The sequence below is a fragment of the Sturnira hondurensis genome, unplaced genomic scaffold, assembly GCF_014824575.4.
Source record: "Sturnira hondurensis isolate 20B ecotype Veracruz unplaced genomic scaffold, ASM1482457v3 Scaffold0018525, whole genome shotgun sequence".
NCBI classification, from domain to species: Eukaryota; Metazoa; Chordata; class Mammalia; order Chiroptera; family Phyllostomidae; genus Sturnira; species Sturnira hondurensis.
In genome coordinates this window covers 10,838,923-10,861,692 of record NW_028091156.1, presented here as the reverse complement: position 1 = coordinate 10,861,692, position 22,770 = coordinate 10,838,923, and the positions used below count along the sequence as shown (strand labels likewise).

The following is a 22,770-nucleotide window of genomic DNA, read 5'->3' as shown; positions in this document are numbered from 1 at the left end:
GGGACGGCGCCCGGAGGCTGTCGGGAAGTAGGCGGGGTGACGTGGGTTGACGAGCTCCGCGGCGGGTTCGCGGAGATCAGTGGCCAGCGGCATCGGGTGCCGGGCCGGCCAGCGTCCGAGGTGGTGCGGGACGGTGTGTGGCTGGGGCCATGACGGGCAATGCCGGGGAGTGGTGCCTCATGGAAAGCGACCCCGGGGTCTTCACCGAGCTCATTAAAGGATTCGGTGAGAGCCAAAGGGGACCGTCCTGGGCAGGGGGTCACAGAGGAGGCCCGAGCTAGAATTGGAGGGTTACCTGCGGCCACGAGGCCCCGTGTCAGAAAGCAGGTGGCTCCAGGGGACTGGAGGGAAATGCGGGGCCCCGCCCCCTTCCCAGCCCCTGGCGGCCGCGTTTCCGCAGCGATTTTGAGAGTCGCACCACGAGGGCAGGGACCTTGTGTTTCTGCATTGCCGCATCCTCAAGATCAGGTTTCCAATTACTTGCTTAATTGAAATCTGTCACCCCCGCTCCCCAACGCCTTAAGCTCCTTTCCGTTTTCCCCGCCGCTTCTCCGCCTAGCGCTTCCCATCCCAGGCAGGTGCGCCCAGGTGCGTGTCTCAGGCCCTCAGTCTTGCAGGAAATGGTGGGGTATGCCTCCTCGAGGGGTGGGGTGTCAGAGGCCCCAGCCGCCAAGGAGCCCGAGATTCTAGTTATTCTAAGTAGAACACCTTGAGTGTGTGAGTAGTTCTGCGGACGTCACACACGCTGACTGCGTGGGACCGACGGGCTACTTGGCTGATTCTGCTTCTAGCTTATCTTTGGCTGCCGGTGAAGTGTGTTTTCTTGAGCTAGGGCCCCCACGTGCTGGCCTTCAAATTTCTTCCTAGCTGTATTCCTCATCTTCACCCTAAACAATGAACACATTTGACTTTCTATCCTTTCCCTGTCCCTCTCTTTCCCAGCCTCTTTTTTGGGCAGTGAGTTCTTTTTATTGATTACATTTTCTTAAATATTATTAATTCTAACTATTACATTAAAACTTTCACTCATGGTAAAAATTAAACGTTGCTATTGATACTGTCTGCTGTAATTAGCTGAGTATCACCAAGCGTACATTGTTCAGCTACCGTATTTCAGGCGCATTGGTAGGGTTTGGGGGTTTTTAATGTGAATAAATCGTGACAGCTGTTCCAAAGAACTGACAAACTCTACTGTGGTGGACTGACTAGCCATGCTGAAGTATGAACAAAATGTTACAAGAACACAGGCAGGAGAAAAAACAAACAGTAGTGCTGTTAAAAGTGTGTGGCTTAGGGAACAACTGGGAAAGTGATTAAAATATAATGTAACAGTCTGAAGGAGTATTTGTAAACTGAGGCCAGGTTGTATGCCATGTTGTGTCATTTGGATTGCCCTGTAGTCAGTCCCTGGGAACTTAATTGTCAGTGATACTCGAATGCTGAGATGACATTTTGATAATTAGAAAGGTTTACTATGTGTAGTGTCCAGGGTAGATTGGAATGAAGTGCGAGAAACTGGAAATCTCTTAAAATGGTCAGAGTCTGAGCAATTGGCTTGATGCAAAGTAGGGGTTAGAGAGCAGGAGGGACAGTCATTGGACTTGGTATATGTGAATCCACAGAACTGCGCCTGGATGAAAGGGGAAGTGAAAATGACTGCATGGTTTCTAGCCTGGGTGGCTGGTGAAGTACAAGAGGATGGACTTGATGGACAAGAAAGATGGGTTTGGTTTTGGACATATACCAAGTTTGAGATGTCTGCGGGTTTAACCATAAAAATGTACTTTCAAAACCCTTTTAGGACATGTTGAAATTAACTTTTACGAAAGACAGGGGTGTATTTCTTAAGGAAAAATGGGTACACAAAACAGTTTATTTTTGCATTCTTATTAATTGAATTATTTCCCAAACAAACAACTGTAAACCTCCTTTTGCCCACTCCAATATTATACTAGGCAAACTTGTTTCTTTTAAAATTAATTCACTCCAAAAAAAAATAAATAAAATAAATAAAATTAATTCACTCCAGTAACTTGATTGCGCCAATCTCCTGTGTACAGAAGACTTGGAATTGAAAATGACTTCATAAAAGTCATGCATAAGGGAATTCATTCTTTCAAACGTGAAACATTGTATTATGAAAACTATTATGGATTTACTTTAAAAGTTTCTTCACTGAGGGGAAATTATTAGTGGGTTCAGTGAATGCATAAATACAATTTTGGAGGAATATAACATGGTAAGAGCAAAGTTTTTACCAAATTAAGAAACTGATGGAACAGAACTATACTTTTAATTGGTATGACGCATACATCATTCATAAATGTACCAAAACAAACTGTGATAGCCTACCAGTTAAATATGGAAGCTTTAAATTTCTGCCTCCAGCCAGGATGGAGTAATAGACTGGATTTACTTTTCCTACAACAAGTCAATGACCCCACCTTCACTTTAAGAAACTAGAAAAAGAAGAGCAAATTAAATCTAAAATAAACAGATGAGAGGAAATAATAAAGGTCAGAGTTTAAATTAATTTAGTAAAAGAGAAAAGAAGAAAATAATGGAGAAAGTCAATGAAACCAAAAGCCGTTTTCCAAAGATCAATAAAACGGATAAACCTCTAACCAGACCAATCAGAAGAGGAGAGCGCACACAATGACCGGAAATGATAACCCTACAGGTTCTCCGGATAGTAAAAGGATAATAGGGGGATATTCTAAACATCTTTATGCCAGTGGATAGGACAAATGAAATATATAAGTTTCTGTAAAGACATAAATTACTGAAGCTCAGTCAAGAAAAAAATAATCAGTATAGCCTTATATTTATTAAAGAAATTGAAATTGTAATTTAAAATCTTTTCACAGAGACAACTCCAACCATAGTGGTTTCACTGGTAAATTCTATCAAATATTTAAGGAGTAAGTAATGCCAATTCTGTACAAATTTTCCACAAAAAATTAGAGAGGAAGGTATACTTCCTAACTTATTCTATGAGGGCCAGCATTATCCTAACAGCCACTCCATATACTAGCTGTAGTGAATATGGGCAAGCCCCTGAACATCCCTAAACCTTTCTCATATAATACTTGCTTTGTAGGGATTAGAGAAAATGCATTTAAAGCACTTTCCATGCAGAAGGCACTGATACATATGGTTGCTTTTTGCTTTATGGTAATACCAGCTAACACTTAGTGGGCCTGTAAAGTGTGCCAGCACTGTATTGTTTTATGCACCACAAAGATCTCATTTATTCCTCACAACTCTGTTGGCTCGGGGAGCAGAGAGCTCACATGGTCACAGGGCCAGCAGACAGCAGTCTGGAGGGCAGGCTGCGTTCACACCATCCGTCCCACCCGTCCCCCTGGAGCAGGGTTTCCTGGCCTTGGCACCGCTCACCTGTCGGACCAGATAAAGCTTTGCTTTCGGGGGCTGCCCCTGCAATATAGGGTATGTAGCACCTATGGCTTCTATGCAGTAGGTGCCACCAAGCCTTTCCCCCACTTCCCAGTGTGACAATAATGACAGTAGAAGTGTGAAATGGTCTGGGAGGGGCAAAAAAGTCACCCTGGTGGAGAACCACTGTCTGAGAGGAAGAGCATGTTTAGGGGATGCTGAGTAGCAGAAAATAGAATAGAATAGAAATCTAGGAAAAGAGATTATTATGTGTGGTAGAAAAGTCACTGTGAAGTGGTAGATGTTTATTACTAATTAAAAAGGGCACAGTATTAAAAAGGCCAAGGGCAGAGCTGGGAAAGCTGTGCTATAGAGCGAAAAAAGGGGATGAGAAAGAGCTAGCGATTGAGAGAAAAGCCAAGAAGGAGTAGTCACAGAGGAGCCTGTCAGTGAAAATGAACTCTTGAAACTTTTTCTGGTTATAAAAGCAGTATACTCCCATTGTAAATAATTAGAAAACAGTAAAGGACATAATAGGATTAGACTGTGAACTTTATCAGTTTTACCATTTTAATTTCTCGTGTCTTTCCCAAATGTTCATTTCTTTTCGTTAATATTTAATGATGAAAGGAAAAAATGAGTTATGTATTTTGTTTTCTAAAGAAATAATTTTTTATTTCAGGTTGCCGAGGTGCCCAAGTAGAAGAAATATGGAGTTTAGAGCCTGAGAATTTTGAAAAATTGAAGTGAGTATAATTTTAGCTGCATTCAAAATATGTCTATACTTGAGCAAACTTTTGTCTGTTTATATACTTGGGTTACCATAGGCTGAATACATTAACTCATTCAAGTCTTTTTTCTTTTCTTTTTTTTTTAAAGATTTTATTTATTTATTTTTAGAGAGAGGGAAAGGAAAGGAGAAGGAGGAGAGTTAGAGAGACATCAGTGTGTGGTTGCCCCTCACATGGCCCCCACTGGGGACCTGGCCTGCAACCCAGGCATGTGCCCTGACTGGGAATCGAACTGGCGACCCTTTGGTTCACAGCCCGCGCTCAATCCACGGAGCTACACCAGCCGGGGCTAATTCAAGTCTTTTTTCAATCGGGGGAGGTAGGATTCTATTCTCCTATTATAATCAAGAACCTGAGACTCCTAGATGAAAAGTAACTTGCAAAGAATTAAAAACTAAGTCCCTGTAGTTCTCTATCAACAAAGTAATGGGTTGATTTTTTACAACATTCACTTAGAGTTAATGGATTAGAACATGGGAGACATTTTAACATAAAAGACATGAAGGAGAGGCCTGTCAACAAAAGTATACTTTATAATATATATTGACAGTAACTCAGAACTGTCTCTACATTATGACATTGCTTCTGGCGTGGTTACAGTTCAGATTCCAGATGGAAATGCCGAGAAGGACCTTCTTCCCTTCTGACTACATCCACCCCTCTGGCCTCTCCTCGCCTACTGCCTCTGTGTCCCCGAGCACTGGCCCTGTATTGCAAAAGAGAAGGGGGCAGAGTTTTCACTGGGGGCAGTTCTTGGGATGGAGACAAGGAGTTGGCTTTTCACAGGGACGACGCGGACTGCTGGGATGTAGCTTCTGTGTTCCTAATAAAAAGGAGATGGTTGGCAAAGCCACTACCTTCCCCACAAAAAGCACAGCCGCTTTAGGTAGAAGAGATCACTTTAGGCCGAGTGGTCAGGAAGGTTCATTACAGCTGTGTCACTGGGACTGTCTAGGGGACAGGAAGGATTCATGTTGCGTGGAAGGCAGTTTGCTGTTTCCTGGGCAAACGAGTTTCTCTGGGAAAGGGGGCACTTCGCCCGGTACGAGGAGACACCTTCCATTCACACTGCAGGACTGTTCATGCTTCCATAACTATCCTAAGTCACTCCCTCCATTTCACAATGTGTACTCTGTCAGCCATTTATCAGCAAACTTCCTAAGTGAACTTCACTCATCTGTGTCGGAATTCAGTCTACATTAGCAGCAGCTTTTAGGTTTGCTTTGTTCTTATTTCCTTTTTTTTAAGTGAAGTGATGTAAGGTAGAAAATGAATAATCCATAAATTTGAGAGTAAGCCTTTCATTATAATTCTGTTTTAACTGATGTCATTTTAAGTTTTATTAGCCTGTCTTAGGCAACATTCTGGCAACTGAATAGAAACCTTTAAAAAAGTTGAGTTTACTTTATTTGCATTGTATTTGTTAAGTAGCTGAGTAAAATTTAACACGATGATGATGGATTGCAAAAGGAGGCAGGGATCGGTGTCACTAATTTGTACTTTATTTTGTAGGCCTGTTCACGGGTTAATTTTTTTGTTCAAGTGGCAGCCAGGAGAAGAACCAGCAGGCTCTGTGGTTCAGGACTCCAGACTCGACACGATATTTTTTGCCAAGCAGGTATGGTGCTTGGGTATTCTGAGGTCTCGAGCTCAGCCTTTTTTACAAACAGGACTGTGTTCCCCCTGTGTCCTTAATGCAGCAGCGCTCAAACATTTTTTCTTAGGACCTCTGTACTCTAAAAATCGAGCTCCCCAAAGAACTGCACCAATTAGATGATAATGCTGGCTGTCTAGTGCTAATCATACACTCTAATGGGAGGTGTGTGTGTAGATCACTGATTAATTCAGTGTTGAGGGAAGAAGTCGTCTTCTGGTCATTACAACCTGTGTAATGTAAGGGCCCAGAAGAACAGGTCGGTAATGCTTCTCTGGAAAGCATTGTCTAGTGACCACCTCCTACCGAGCAAGGATGGTCTGATGCAGGTGGTAAGAGCGTGCTGCAGTGGTCCTGGGTGTGTCTGGCTCCACCCATCCCGTCTTTCAGGAAGTAACGATCAAGTGCCCACAGGGTGCCAGCCGCTGTGCCGGGTGCCGGAGGTTGGTGGACGTGGGCATAGTCAGTGAAAGGCAAACTCACCGTGACATGTGCCGCCTGGTGTGAAATGAGAGTCGTGGCGCACAGCTGTAAGATAATCTGAGGGGCCTCTTGTGTCAGACACCAACTACAGAGTTCGGGGCCCCCGAAGCTTGCTCCCTTCTGACATTCCACGTTTGGGGGCTCCTGGGGATCAGCCCCTGGTGCTGCAGTTTGCTAGCAAAACACGTAGGTGGCTTTGCAAGCTGTCATCGCCACAGTTACGGGTTTTAACAAGGAAAGGCCACAAGTTCAGTTCAGCCCAGGGAGGAGATACATGGGCCGAGTCCTGGAAGGTTCCAGGCAGGAAGCTCCCAGTCATCTTCCCCCAGCAGGGTCACAGGTGGCACTGCCTTTCCTGGCAGTGACATGTGACATTGTGTCCAGAAAAATGCCATCCAGGGAATCTCGACCGACTCTGGGCACCCCGAGTTTTCAGTGGACCTCCGTCACACAGACCTGCTTGACGCTCACAGGGATGGTCTGTCTCCAGCTGCACTGGCGGCTAAGCTGGTGCTGTTGACAAACAACCCCACCCTAAGTCGCAGTGTTAGACCATCTGTGTGGCCCAAAGCCCTCAGGTAAACAAAGGCACACCACGGGGCATGGCTTTCTGAGAGCTTGGAGATCGTGTCCCAGGAGCCAAGGAAAGGCCAGACCTTTCTCCGTGCAACATTAGATTCTTCACTGCCCACCAAATCGTGGGACTTGGCCCCTTCAGGGAGATCTAAAAAAGCACCCGTGAGTGACAGTTTAGCTGACATCTAGAGGTTAAGTAGGAATTAACTGGGGGAAGAGGTTGAGGATCATCCTAGATTAATAACAGCCTGATGGCAGAAGGCAGCGAGACTAGTCAGGTGCACTCACAGACCTCTGTGTAAGGAGCACAGCAAGCGGGGCAGTGCCTCGAGAAGGAAGGGAGCTGGGCAGTGTGTTGGGTTAGGGCCTCGCAGCTGTGCCTCGCTTCACGGAAATGCGTATAGTTTGATGAGTTTGGGTAGAATGTTTTCCTAAGTCTTTAAAAAAGTTTTTTCTAAAGTTATACATCACAGATTTGGAGTCCTTAGATAATAGGGATGTGTCATAGGATTCTCTTGTCATGTTCTAAATGTGTCACGATTTAGAAGGAATGTGTGAGTAAATATAAATTTTAATGTCTTCTGACTTTACTCCTACCCCACCCCCAGATAACTTCACCCTAATTTTGGCCCAAGATAAGGGAACAATAACTCTCAAAAAGTTAACCACCTTTATGAAGTTTCCTTTAAAAATAAAAATTTTTTTATCCAGATTTATGATAGAGTTGGGATTCTGATCAAAATAGATATTAAAAGAAATCAGCAACTATATTAATTGGATTGTAGGTCTGTTACTTCTCCCTAATTTGTTGTTATGGGGTACTTTTGAGGAGAGAGCTCTGTAAGAGGAATTGCAGTGGTGTGGTGGCATCCCTGAATTTGTTGGGAAGCAGGAGAGAGTGTTCCCGCATGGAGAAGGCCATCTTTATCCAGGCGTTGTTCAGGCATACTGTAGTTAAACACGTAAGAACTGGTGGCGGTTCACGAGCCCCTGGCACCGTGAAAAGTAGAGGAATTAAAGAGGGAAGATAATGGAAATTTTTTCTTCTGAAAGTAGGCAGGTTATAAATACATAACTTCCAAATGGTAGAATCTTAAGTAAATTACCATTTTATGGAAAGACTGTCATTAGAAAATGGTATTCAATTACAGTACAGTGACAAAATACAGCAATAAGATTAAGCTATATGTTTGCAATCACGTACAAATTGAGTTAGTCTCTACTGTTAACCTTGCAGGTGCTCACTGACCTTCTGAGCTTCTTTCCAGCTGGATGGTCTGGATGCTGTGGGGGCTCTGGGGGCTGTGGGAGAAGCCCTGTCTGCAGCGAGGGGGGAAACTGAAATGAGTTGTTGGATAATTTCTCTGAAAACCGCATAGGTCCATTGGAGCTTACTTTGGGTGCCAAAACATGGGTTGAATTTGGACAGGTACAAAGGGTTTAGGACAGCGATTTTCAGTCTTTTTCATCTCGTGGCACACATAACCCAAATACTAGAATTCTGCAGTAACACCAAAAATACATTGTTTGCAGATCTGAGAAAAAAGCATCATTTTGATTGATTCACACCAACAGCTGTTGTTTTGTTGGCTGTCATTTTTTTATTTGACAGCCCCTGACTAGTCAAGTCTTGGATGTTTTAAAACTTCTTGCAGCAAGCCAGTGGGAAAGCGCTGACTGAGGAGGGACATGAACAGGCTGGGAAAGCAGGTCCTATTGGCTTCCTCAGTTCTGCTCTAGGTCAGGAAGGGCTGGTCTTGCCACCCTAACTGGATTGCTGTCAGTGATGCTGCGAGTTCACTTCATGTATTTGGGTTCCTAGAATCTTCAACTCCAGAACTGCAGCAAGTTCTTGAAACTAGATTAGAATGGAAATTAAAGGTCTTATTATGTTTATGCTAAGAAGATAGGAAACAAAATTGGAAAACTATTCACTTTGTATTTGGGGGGTTATTGTCTCTGGTTAAAAGTTTTTCTAACAAACTCGTATCTTTACTTGTATATTTTACAGGTAATTAATAATGCTTGTGCTACTCAAGCCATAGTAAGTGTGTTACTGAACTGTACTCATCAAGATGTTCATTTAGGAGAGACGTTGTCAGAGTTTAAAGAATTTTCACAAAGTTTTGATGCAGCTGTGAGTACAGTCTTACTATTCTTCAAATGCTCTCTTTGTGCTAGTTCTTATTTTAATGGGTGACTTTTGAAAATTATTTCAGATGAAAGGTTTGGCACTGAGCAATTCAGATGTCATCCGACAAGTACACAACAGCTTCGCCCGGTAAGAGACTTCCCGCCAGATGGGCCCTGCTTCTTTCTTTGCCTGTTTGTCTCTTATGCTCCTTTCCCTTCACTGCAGACAGCAGATGTTTGAATTTGATGCAAAGACATCAGCCAAAGAAGAAGATGCTTTTCACTTTGTCAGTTACGTTCCTGTTAACGGAAGACTGTATGAATTAGACGGATTGCGGGAAGGACCGATTGATTTAGGTAACCCAGTTCCCGTTCCTGGTAGCCCACTTTGCCCAGGAGGAAGGATTGGGCACTCACCTGTGTGTTCGCCTCAGTGCTGCAGAGAAGGGAAGGGGAAGGTGGCGCGGGGAGTGCAGTGTGGCGACGGCCTGGAATCTTCTGCACTGGGTGGAATTTCCAGACAGGAGGGACATGCCAGCGGCTGCAGTTCACTTGGAACCTTTCATTTTTTTCTAAGAGAAAAAAAAATTAAACCATAGATTACATGATTTATTTATTTATTTTTTAACTTTTAAAAACTACTTTGTCTGGTGAACTTGAGTTATTTTTGTCATTTTTAACATACTGATAAGGAACAGTGAGCAATTCTGAGCATCTAGCACTAAAATATTTTCCCTTGCATTCAGGGTCACTTTAATTCCAATGTTTAATGTTAATTTACAAAAATATGTTTCTTCAAAGTTTCTATGTAAATAGTGCAAAGGGCAGATTAGCCCTGATCCCACCTCGTCTCTGACCTTAAGCGAAAATGACAAGTGGTTACTAAGGGTGGGGGACGTTGGTAGTCCAGACATAGTACGGAAATAACAGGCCCATAAAAAAATTGTAACTCTTTATTTTTGTCTCATTAAACTAAAAAAATGTTATAGGCCTCTTTTAATTCAAAAACTGCTTTAATTCAATGTAATGTTATCTGCTGTTCATAAAATTTTATACTTACACATAAAAATAATTCCAGAATTTCATTTTATTTATTTTTAATTTGTTTAATTTTGTTTGTAAAAACTGTTTAATTTTTTTTAAAGATTTCCTTTATTTTTTAGAGAGGGGAAGGGGAGGACAAAGAGGGAGAGAAACATCAACGTGTGGTTGCTTCTTGCACACCCCCCCCGGGGGCCTGGCCTGAAACTCAGGCATGTGTCCTGACTGGGAATCGGACGGGTGATCCTTTGATTTGCAAGGCAGCACTCCAGTCACCGAGCCACACCAGCCAGGGCTTGTTCGTAATTTTTTGATTCTGTCCCGTGTATAGAACCAGTGGTTTGTCTAATGCAGATTTACGTGCTATTGCTATAGTGAAACATTTATTTTTTTTATGTCTGTTGTAGAAAATGAATAGAATGTTCTTTCAGTTCTGTAGAATTTGATTTTCCCTAGTTCGGTGGTTGATCTGATCTCTGCGTTTTCTCCATTGGCTTCTCTCATGTAAAGGAAGTGAAAGATGAAAAAGAACAGCAAGTTTTACTATACAACTATGAGGCTGTGTTAAAACTTAGGGTGAAAAAGAGGATTAAAACAACTGGGTAAAATCGGTTTTGCTTATGTGTGGGTCTCAGTTTTTTATAGTTATGGGGGTGGGGAATCAGGCAGGTAAGGACTGAACCCTTATTTTGCCACTACCGTGGGGGCTAGTCTTTCCCTAATTCATTACCTTCTCAAACAATTGTTTAGCACCTACTCAGTGGCAAAATCATGTGGCACATAAATTGTGATAATTCTTGTGATAATTCTTTCTTATTTGTAACTAAGAAGATAAGAATTGAACTTGGGGTGGCAGACACACAAACAGTATACAAATGATGTATTATAGAATTGTACCCCAAACCTATATAATTTTTATTAACGAATGTCACCCCAATAATTGTCAGTTAAATAAAATAAAGCTGAACATAGTTATGCTGAAAGGATTTTTACCGCTCTGAATTTCCTGAACTGTTTATAAAAAGAGCGATGTCGGACCAGAGTCGGGGAGCAGCGTTAATGGTGGTTTCAGTGGCTATAAGGCTTGTGCGTCTGTCTCCCCAGGTGCGTGCAATCAGGACGACTGGATCAGCGCCGTGAGGCCCGTCATAGAGAAAAGGATACAAAAGTAAGCGCGCAGCTCATCTCACTGGCGTGGCCTTCTGGTTTTTAAACGTCTTTACACACTCTTACTTTGTTTTTATTTTAGCAGTGCTTACTGGGTATCTGCATTTGATTAGGTTAATATGAATGTGTTCAGGAAGTCTATTTCAGAAAATCTCTGAATTCTATTAAACATGCAAACCCCCATTTAGTTAGATCTTTTGTGCAGCTGCTTTGTAGAGTTTGCTTTTGACCATCTGTTTTTTCAATTAAATTAAACTTTCTGAGATAATTATGTATTCACGTTCAGTTATACAAAGACTGCAGAGCGAGCCTGTGCAGCCTTTGCCCTACGATGGTGACATCTTGCAACCCTGGGGCACAGTGTCACAGCCTGGATATTGACACTGATGCAGACGAGACTCAGATGATCCCAGGGACCCCTCCTGTGGCCCATTCAGAGCCTCCACCACGCCACTCCCCACCGCCCGCCCCCATGCACGTTTTGTCATTTAAAGAGTGTAGTGGTATATAAATGAATTCATACAATATGCTGCTTTTTTGAATTGGCTTCTTTCGCTCAGCATAATTCTCTAAAATTCATGGGGGTTGTTGAGTATCAGTGGTTCAGTCTTTTCCATCACTAGTCTGTGGAATGGACGTGCCATTTTCAGCCCATTGCCCCATCAAGTGGACATCTGGATTGTCTACAGGTTTCGGCTGTCACAAGCAGAGCTGTGACCGACATCTGTATATAGGCTTTGGTGTGAGCATGAGTTTTCATGTCTCTGGGATACGTGCCCGGGGCATGGCACTGCTGCTGAGTTTTATGGTAAATTCATGGCTCATTTTCAAGAAACTACTAAACTCTTTTCTAGAGGAGCTGTACCATTTTATATTCCCACCAGCAATGTATGAGTGATCCAGTTTCTTTACATCCTTGCTGGCATTTGGTTTTATCAAGAGATTCATTGTGGTTTTAATCTGCATTTCCTTAATGACTAGTGATGTTGAAAACCTTTTCGTGCCTTTTGCCTATTTTGTAATTGGGGTTTTTTGGACTGTGGGGCCTTGAAATTCTTTCCGTCCTCCAGGTACTGCCAGTCCTTAGACGGGTTGCCTGCGGCGACTCTCCCTGTGTGCAGCCCCTTTCCTCAGCTTCTAGAGCTACAGCTCTGAATCTCAGTCAGTCTTCCCCACCGTGAATTGTGTTTTTATTGTCAGACCTAAGAACTCTTTGCCTAGCCCTACGTTCCAAAGACATTACTACATCTTTTTTCTAAAATGTTTATGCTTTAACATTTTTCATTGAAGTCTGGCATTTTGAGTTAATTTTACGTATGCTATAAAGTTAAGTCAGTGTTCCTTTTTCTTTTTGCTTATGCCTGTTCGCGGGCTCTGGCACCCTTTGTTGAACCAGCTGCCCTTCCCCTGCTGAGCTGGTCCTACACCCTGGTGAAACCAGTGGGCATGTTCTCGTGGGTCTGCCCCAGGGCTCGCCCGTGCTCCGGGACCCACCTGGCCCTGCCGGTGCCGCAGCCTCGGCCACTGGCCGTAAGCCTTGACATCAGGGCAACTGACGCCTCCACCTGGGTTCCTGTCCTTCCAAGTATAGACCCTCTGCCCTCCCGTATAAACTTCCGTGTAACCTTGTCTGTATGTGCTAAAATTCTTGTCAGGACTTTGACAGAAATTGTGGAGGAGAATGGCATCTTTCACCACTTTGACTCTCCTATGCATGAACCATTGACTTTGCTCTCCCAGGGAATCCTGGAGTAATCACTACAGACTGTCTTCATTGTAATAGTGTTACGATTCTTTGTTACATTATAAACTTTAACTTCTTTTTAGGTACAGTGAAGGTGAAATTCGATTTAACTTGATGGCCATCGTGTCTGACAGAAAAATGATATATGAACAAAAGATAGCAGAGTTACAAAGACAGCTTGCCGAGGTTTGTGGCCGTGTTTTTAAGTATAGAGGTCAAACTTAGCTGTTTTCTCAGGGAAAGTGTTTACTTTTTCCTTCCTCTCCCCTCCTGCCTTTCTTCCTCTTCTTCTTTCTTTCCTGCTGTTACTTGAGTGTTCTGAGTGGTGCTTAATGCACCCAGGAGTCAGGCTGCCTAGATTCAGCTCTTGGCTTTGCCACCAAGTGAATGTATGGATTTGAGTGTATTTCTTTGTGCCTCAGTTTCTTATGTAAAATGCGGGTGATGGTGCTTACCTTGCAGTGTCTACCTCAGTTTATCCTAAGGATTAACTGAGATTTTATATATTTGTGTGTCTGTGTGTGTATACACACATCTATACACATATGTAGACATATACATACACACATATATATATATGTATATATCTCACTGATTTAGACAGTGACTGACAAGTAGTATGTGTTAACTAAATGTTAGCAGTTAATTATTTACTGTCATTAAATACATAGCAAGGTAGACTACATTCCCCACAGGATCAACTGGGTACATTGAGATTGACGTATAATTTTTACTAGTCTTTATGATTGATTATCTTTCTGTAGTAAATACGATTGGACAAGCGAATTAGTAACAGACAATCTTTACATTTCCTTTGATCGCATTTTCTAAAGAATATGTTGAAACAATTTTCTAGCTGAGTGAAAGGGCACAGCACTGAAGTGTATTCCAGAATGGATTGTTTAGTTAACGTTTATGTGTTGTAGAATATGGAGACGTGGAGGACACTCCGTGGGGCTTTTAGCCTTTAATAGTGCACTGACGAGGCTGGTATTCAGCTACTGTGTTAAGAGTAAAACTTGAAAAGAACTGTACTGTGTTTATCATTTGCAAATACTCTGGGCTCAAGCCTCAGGTTTTAGGGTATGTTGTTTCTTTTCTTTCCCCTAAGGAGGAACCCATGGATACGGATCAGGGTAACATGTTAAGTGCTATTCAATCAGAGGTGGCCAAAAATCAGATGCTTATTGAAGAAGAAGTGCAGAAATTAAAAAGATATAAGGTATTTTTAAAATTTATTTCTTCAGTGTTTCAATGTAGAGTGATCTATTTTGACATGGAGGTATTTTGACTGATAGATCCTTTTTCGTCCATTGTGTAATAGTTTTCAGACCATGGGTTGGTTTTCTGGCACTCTACAGAAGTAACTAGTAAGATTTCTCTAATTTTAATGTTTAAGTATTATTATCAACAGATTTTTAACCTACTTGATGTTTCAGCTCACTGCACTTACTATAAATGCTCTAGTTATCCCTGCTTTGGCCAGTAGGAGACACTCCAGGCTGTCTCCTGAGTCCTGACAGGAGCTGCCTCCTGTCCCTGCTAGGTGATGAGACGTTCAGACCCGTCCTGTACGTTTCCTGCTGCAGACTCACAGTCAGCCGTTTTCTTCCAGAAGCCCTGGGTCCTTCGGTGGGAAGTGGTGTTTAGGAACCATTCTTTGAGTGCTCAGAGTGCTTAGTGATGCTGATTGGTTATTATTTCTAGGTCTTTTCAGAGCTAAGAAATACATGTTTGTTTGATTTTGGGGTTCCGTTTTTGAAGAGAAAACACAATGTGAATTCCATATTAATATTCAAGTAATAGGTTTAAAGGGCTTTTATACTTAAAATGAAGCATTTGTATCTTTTCTTTTAAGCTGAAAATCTAGGCTCCTGACAACAGTAACATAATTACTTATTTGCTTTCTGCTACGTCTCTAGCATATGTATGTAAAGTAAATATTTATATGCTTTATGCTATATGTAAATGTGTGTGTGTGTATGCATAAGTTATTTAAAGCTTAGAATAACAATACTGGGAGTGCTGATAACTGAAAAGTTTTTTCTATGTTATTTTTTTTTCTTACATGAATTTTTTTCCTGAGGATATATCCCATTTTATGTATAAAATTAAATTACCATGTTTTTAAGTTCACTTGAAAAACTTTTCTCTTGGTGTGGATTAGTTATATTACCAATTTGATACACAAATCGGTTAATTTGTTTTATTTTGCTTTCCAATTTTTTAGGTTTTAAAATTTTTTTCATTTAATTATGTCAGACATTTTTATTATTCAGAGTCAACTACAATGCAAGGCTATATTTAGTGATATCATTCTCCTTCACTTGCAATCTGCCCAATAAGCTTTTTTCAGAGAAAGTGGAAAGAGTGAAGGGACTTGACTTTGGACATGGTACTCCTGTCATTGGTCATGCATGTCACAGTGCAGAGAGCATTGGCTCAGCTCAGCTGAAGGCAAGGGTCGTCTCTATTGCCCACCATGGTGGTATCAGCACATTGCTTTGCATCATATGTAATAGCCAGCAAATGATTATTAAATCAATGAAATGGCCCTGAACTAGTGGGATTTCTTCAGGTTGGGTGGTAGTGGCTGGCTCCCAGGTATTCCAGGCAGGAAAAGGAGGGCCCGGTGCATGGAGACAGGGAAATAAGGGATGAAAGTTTGAATGTTCATCTTCCATTTAATGTGATATAAAAAAATTTAACTATCCAAACACTTAATATATTCTTATGCAGGGTTATCACATAATTTTTTAATATTTGCCTAACATAAAACACAAAAGTAGTTTTTCAGAATCTTTACCTGGTGTATTGTTTGAGAATGCTTTGCTCAAAAAATGGTAAAATGATTGTCATACTTACATAAAATGAATATGTTAAGATTTTAATTCATTAATTGAGGGAATCTGTAAGGTGTCATAACTAGTTCACACGAGAAATCAAAGCAGCTCAAATTTAGAGGAAGTAGAGGAATGTTTAAATGAATTTACAAACAATGGGAATCACTTTTTCCTATGGTGAATGTGAAGTATGCTGAACCTCTGCCAGACAGAATATTTCATGGCTCACTGGCAGTGTAAGGCTCGAATCACATAACTTGGGAGGGTGTGATCTAGACCATGCTTAGTTTTCCACTGAAGCACAGATTTCCCCCTATACTCTACCCTGTTTTGGTTGAAAATAATTCAAAGAAAGATGCACCTTCCCAAAAGAAGCTGGTCTCAGGAGGCTTGGCCTGACGACTGCCCAGGTGTGGGTGGCAGGAGTGCTGCTTTTGTAAGTTAAGTTTTCATAAACAGTCTTAGATTAACTCTTAAAGGTCTCCATTATTTGCTGAACCAATAGGAAGCCATGCCCAAGAAACTCAGCATGTTTACCGTATATTTTTTTCAGCAGGAATGTAATCTCATTATTTCAAAAATTTTTTTTTGAAAATGGAAGGTTTCTTTTCCCCACTTCTATTCTGAATTGTATGCAAAATTAAAATGTCAGAAACTTAGAATGTAAAGCTAGTATGGCTTGATATTTGTTTCATTTTCAGATCGAAAATATCAGAAGGAAGCACAATTACCTGCCTTTCATTATGGAATTGTTAAAGACGTTAGCAGAACACCAGCAGTTAATACCACTGGTAGAAAAGGTAAGGCCCTGACTGGTGTGGCTGGATTGGTTAGGCATCATCCTGCAAAGTGAAAGGTCACTGGTTCGATTCCCAGTCTGGGCACATACCTGAGTTGTGGGGTTCGGTCCCCGGTCAGGGCGTGTATGAGAAGCTGCTGATTGATGATTCTCTCTCTTCCCCTCTCCCTAAAAAAATAATGAAATCTTTTTTAAAAAGAAAAGGTAAGAATTTTCCTGGTGAATACCTTGTATCTCTCTTTCTATATATGTTTCGGTTTTCGTGGAATTTTTTTCTTTTTCAATTTTTCAGTTACAGTTTGCATCCCACACCCTTGTATTAGCTTACGGTGTACTGCGCAGCAGGTGGGCCTTCACATAGGTTACCTCTGATAAATCAGGGCCCGCCTGGCCCCATGGATCATTATCACAGCGTTACTGCCTCTATTGAATGGGATTTAGGTCCCCCCAGACAAAATTCTTTTTGGCTTATGCAGAGGTAAGATTAGTTGAAGCTTTTGACTTTTGTTTACTCACCTTCACCTACAGTTTAATATTCTAGATGGGCATGAGTTCAACCAGGTGTTTGTTAAGAAAATTAAGGGGCGGTTCCCTGTTGTGCCGCCCAGCTCAGGTTGTACCGCAGCAGAATAAAACTGAAAATATTCTCCATTCTTTAAGCTAAAAAACTTTTAATGTTAATAACTGAGATAATAGATTTTCCATATTTAACTTAACAAGCATTTGAGTTATCGTAGAATTTAGAACTAGAACAGACATTGACGAGGGAAAAAATGTAGCCCAGACTAAAAATTGAGTTTTGTTATCTGGAAGCTAGTATTCTTTCCATGGATGGGAAACTAGCATTGGTCAGTGAAACACTCTAAATTTCTTTTTTCTTTACTATAAGGTACTGAAAGATTTGTTCAGTAAGTGAAACAAATTAAAATTGTTTTTAAGTTTATACTGTAAACCAGTGTTTCTGAAAGTGACCCTTGCCGGATACTTTTTAAAATACATGTTACTTGGCCCCTCAGACAAGTCAGACACTGTGATATAAGGGAAGGAGTCTTTAAGAAGCCCTGCTTCCTCCAGGTGATTCTAAAGCAGCCAGTCTGTACCACATTTTGAGAAATACTTTGAGAAGACAACTCCTAGACAAATAAAATATTGGACCATTTACTTGAAGACCAGAACTAGATATATTTTTTCTTATTAATTTTAATTTTATGAAGCAAAGGTACATTTCCACCCAGCTGTTTTACATGATCATGAATTCTAAATAATACGAGATGTAAGTTGAACATTTTTGTATGTACCTTATTTCCCAAATCCTGAATCATGTGCTTCAACTTTTACCTTTAAACGCAAAAATTTTTGCAGAAGACTGCTAAATCTTCTCTTTTTAATGTACATTCTTCTATTCATGCATTTTAGGGTATCAAAGTTATGAAAGTCCAAGATAGGAAACTGACTTTTAAAGTTTTAGATTAACGATTAAGATTCTGTGATTCTCAGTTTGGCTCAGTTAACAGACTACCTAGCTCTTGTGTTCTTTGTATAATGCACTATGAGATAGCTCTCTAATAAAAAAATAATTAATAATGTAGACTGTTTTGCTAAATCATATGATATGTTTTGTGTAAATAGTAAGGAGCTGGCAAATGTTATTTGATAAACTTTAAATGTGTATATTTCACTTTAAGATCATACTGTGAGTAAATATTTTGTAAAAATTGGGAAAAGGACAATTTTTGTTTGGTTTTAATAACAGTGTAATTCCAGATTTTTTAAAAAGGATAGTTACAGAACCCAAGCTTGTCAGCTTTTGCGGCAGCACTGTGGGGCCTGAGCTCCCATCTGAACACAAGGGGGCAGTGCAGGAGCACCGTGGGAGCACCCGGGCCGCGGGTTCCTGTGTTTGCCTTTGCCTTTGCCTTTGTTTGCTTCACTGAGCCGGTGGTTCCTCGCCTCCTGGCTTTTGTCTGTCTCTCCAAAGTGTTCTTTGATTATTGATACCGTGTATACACTACTGAGATACGTGTATTTCTTGTATATAGGCTATGTTATCCCCCTAGAGTCTGAAGAGAATTCAGATCATTCATTATCTGATTAAAATTTTTGAAATGTTTTAATTACTCATCATTTGTGTAGCTGCAAACATAGGTCAGGAACTCTGTTAAAGTCTATGGCTGTACACATGAAGGAGAGATTTCTTTTAAGTGATTTATGATAGAATTGGGGGAAAATAATTAATTACAGGACTGTGCTGAATAGCTTCTTTAAAATTTTGTAAGTGCCAGAAAAAGTCATGGGAAAGATCCTAGAGGAAGGGTTTCACATCCACAAAATTTTAACTCTTTGGTTAGAATTAAATGCTTAATCTCTACCGACAAATCAGCTTCCATAGCACAATTATATTCTTATTTACCTTATTTTAAAAAGGAAGTATGGAAAATACCACTTTCTGCTGATAGGGTAAATGAGGTTAAAATTTAAAAAGAGAAAAGATTGAGATTAAATTTTATAACTGCCTTTAATATAAAGGCTTTTTAATAGCGATAGTCACTTAATGGTAATACATCCAAGAAAAATTACTTAGAGAATTCAGAAATGGATTGTGAAGTCGAAGTGTTCCAAGGGAAAGTAGAGTATGGGGAAAAGCATGAGAGAGGGTGGAAGGAACCAGACACGACTCCTCCGGGCAGGGTTGCGGAACCCCAGCTCGCCCCGGTCAGGTTTCTGGGCCGCTGAGGCAGTCGCTGCAGGCTGCAGCCCTCAGTGGCAAGAATGTGTTTGAACTCTGGAAGTCTTTTCATCCTCCTGAGTAGCAAAGCAAGGGTGAAGACTGAATCTCCTAGGGCACGTGGCTGTCATGGATCAGGTTAAGGTCTTGCCTTCATAGCCTTTTTGTTGTATCAGGGCTTCTACCCTCATCTGATGAGTTCACTGACTGTGTGTTGCATAAAAAGTGCTCTGGAGGTAACCCTAGAAATTCATAGTTATAAAACCTCTGGTGTCATATGTCAAATCTGAACCTTAAATATAAAAGGAAATAAGATAGCCTTGGCCATTGTGGCTCAGTGGGTTGGGCATTGCCCCACAAACCGAAAGGTCACTGGTTCGATTCTTGCCATGGCACATGCCTGGGTTGTGGGCCAGGTCCCCGGTGGGGGTGTGAGAGGGAACCTGTAGATGTTTCTCTCTCACACTGACATTTCTCTCCCTCTCATTCTCCTTCCCTTCATCTCTCTCTAAAAATAAATACAATCTTTAAAAAATAATAGTCAGATAAAGATATTGTTTGTAAAACTTTAACTTGTTCAAGTATACTTAAAATTCTTTTAAAAATTTTCTCTTAACTTTTATATGTAACTGAGTCAATTCCAAGTTTTTAACCTACCAATAACCTACCATAATGTAAAACTATAAATTCAGTTGCTATGGGGCATTCAAGGCAACTTCAAAATGTTGACTTTTACTAAAGACATTGTACTAAGACATTGTAATATAATTGGTAATAGATAACATTTTACTAAGACATTGTAATTTAATTGGTAATAGATAACAAATTGTCAGAACTTTTTCTGTCCCTTAATATAAATAGGGTAGAAAACGCTATTTGTAATATGTGTGCATTAATACCTATGATTACAGACTTAATCTGACTTGATTAGGCAGTTTTAGTATCTCATTGGCATACTATGCAGAAGGAAGGTGTTTTTTAATAGTGTATTTTTCCATGCTATTGGAAATCTGATAGTATTTTTTTAAAGATTTTATTTATTTATTTTTAGAGAGATGGGGAGAGAAGGGGAGAGAGAGAGAGAGAGAAACATCAATATGTGGTTGCCTCTCATGTGCCCCCTACTGGGAATGTGGCCTGCAACCCAGACATGTGCCGTGACTGGGAATTGAACCTGCGACCCTTTGGGTTCACAGGCTGGCACTCAATCCACTGAGCCACACCAGCCAGGGTATATTTTTTACTTTTTAACAAAGGTAGAACAGAATACATATATGTAACTTATTAGCAGGTATTTTTAGTTATTATATGTAGTATCTATTTCCTTTTCTGTAAATTGGGAGTCATACCTAGTTCATGAATCCTTAAGATCAATGATGGTTACCTGTAAAGTACATGATAAATGCTTAACAAATGGTGATAATTATTTTTAACTTATTTAATTTGACTTATCCTTAATTATACCTGAATTATATAGTTTAATAAATGTATGGGCACTTTCTTCATTATATGTCTTTCTTTGCTCATGTATGTTCTGAAGTTTACACTATAAACCAGTAAATTCATTCTTGTTAATCCTACTCAATAGACTATAATATTTACAGTATATTTAGAAATCAATAAGGAAAGAGGTACATATTCTTATTTCAAATTACGTCTAAAACCTATTGTATTATTTAGAAACAAAAGTTCTTTGTGTGAGAAATCATGTACATATCAAATTACAGACTGTGCTTGTTAACAAAAAATGTTCATGCAGGCAATTTTATTATTTTTTATATGGCACACATAATGTTTACTTTTAAGACACTCTAGAGCACAGCATAAAACTGTATGAGTTTTATCATACAGTTGTATAATAATTATATTATCTAATGTGTCATTTGAAAAAGATGATAATTGTTCCTAAGTACCTTATTTTTAATCTAAGGAAGTTCTTTCTTAACTGTGTAATGGCAGAAGTCTAATGTGTCCCTTTCTGGTTCTGAGGCCGAGTGGAAGGAACATTGCGTTCTGTCACCCTCAAATCTCGCTTCTCTACGTGTTGTCTGCGGACCTGCAGAACTGGCATCCCGAGAGATTGTCAGAAACACAGAGCCTCGGGCAGGCATTTTACAGAATCTCCCTGCACCTCGACAGGCCCCTGGGCGCACACTGAGCAGCACACTGCAAAAGGCGTGTCTCGGGACCACTGCTGTGGTTTACTGTGCACCAGCCATGTGCTTTGCCCGGGTTGATAGCATCTCTAAACTCTGGCTGCTTCGTCTGTGGAACATTAAAATGGAATGACTGTGTTCGAGCTGTATAATTATGATAATGTGTGAAATACTTCTCAGGTCATATAAGTAAGGTTTAGGAACTCTTGTGTTAAATTCATCCAAATATTTAGAAACTATTACAGGTTTTTTTTCTATATATTTTATTTGAATGAGAAGTGGGCACATACATAAATATATTGTTTTGAAATACTTTTGAATTAGTATGGCTTTATGGAAGGAGTAATTATATATTTTAAGTTATTAGAATTAAAATAATACATTTCAAATTCCGATAGAAGTACAAAGCAAATGTGATTTTTTGAATGAGAGTAAATTGTAACTAATCATCCAGAAATAGTTGCAAATCTCTAGAAATCTTACCAACACTGCATTAGAAGCCTTTTAGCTTAAGAATGCTGTCAGATATTTTCTTTTAACATGCTCTAAAACAGACTTTTAAGATTTTATAATATACTATCTTTAATTTCTAGGCAAAAGAAAAACAGAATGCAAAGAAAGCACAGGAAACCAAATAAAGAAGATACTTTGGGATGTGCACACATTTCTGCTTCTGCATTTATTTCCATGGGAACCATTAAGTATAAAGAACATTGAGCAACACCCTGACTGACTCTGCACGTTTGGCGATAGTACCGGTCTGTTTTGTCTTTAATGCATGGACCCACAAACGTTTCCCTACCTGCGTCATGTGCATGGAGTGCCTATTAAATACAAATGATGCTGAGAGTGCTTGCCCAAATTCCATTATTTGACATTGGACCTGAGAACTTCTGTGATTCCCTGCAGATATAGCTACTGTAATGGACCTAGAAAATGAACACATGGTATTCTTTACCTGTAATTGTTAAAATTAATCCTTTGATCACCTAGCTCTGTCAAATGCTTAAAGTTTATAAATGTCAGATCTTGATTGAACTTGATCTCTTGTTCTCATCGTTAATGGGAAAAAATCAGTATTTCTGTCTCGGATAATTAAATATTTTGAGGATTTTAAAACTGAATTTTATGTCCTATATTAATTATTTGGAAAAATAGAATTTTAATGCAGGTCATTTGCAAAGGACAAAAGTACAGTTTCTAGTGATTTTCATTGCTGCCAGTAGAAAAAGTAATAAACATCCCAATTTTATTTTCGCAAA

The 22,770-nt window shown here is 40.2% G+C and overlaps 1 protein-coding gene across 2 annotated transcripts; it reads left to right on the top strand.

Moving 5' to 3' along the window:
- The first annotated feature begins 35 nt into the window (after window positions 1-35).
- Window positions 36-22,770, top strand: UCHL5 (ubiquitin C-terminal hydrolase L5). 2 transcript variants are annotated; one of them, XM_037069505.1, is made up of 11 exons: window positions 36-225; window positions 4,079-4,142; window positions 5,700-5,805; window positions 8,912-9,037; window positions 9,120-9,181; window positions 9,260-9,390; window positions 11,179-11,242; window positions 13,069-13,171; window positions 14,097-14,207; window positions 16,530-16,628; window positions 22,102-22,770. In XM_037069505.1, exons 1-11 carry the CDS (start codon window positions 150-152, stop codon window positions 22,144-22,146), a joined length of 987 nt encoding a protein of 328 aa, XP_036925400.1. In that variant the 5' UTR covers window positions 36-149; the 3' UTR covers window positions 22,147-22,770. The 2 variants fall into 2 exon arrangements, with proteins under 2 accessions (XP_036925400.1, XP_036925401.1); XM_037069506.1 differs by having other exon boundaries at window positions 37-225; window positions 14,100-14,207.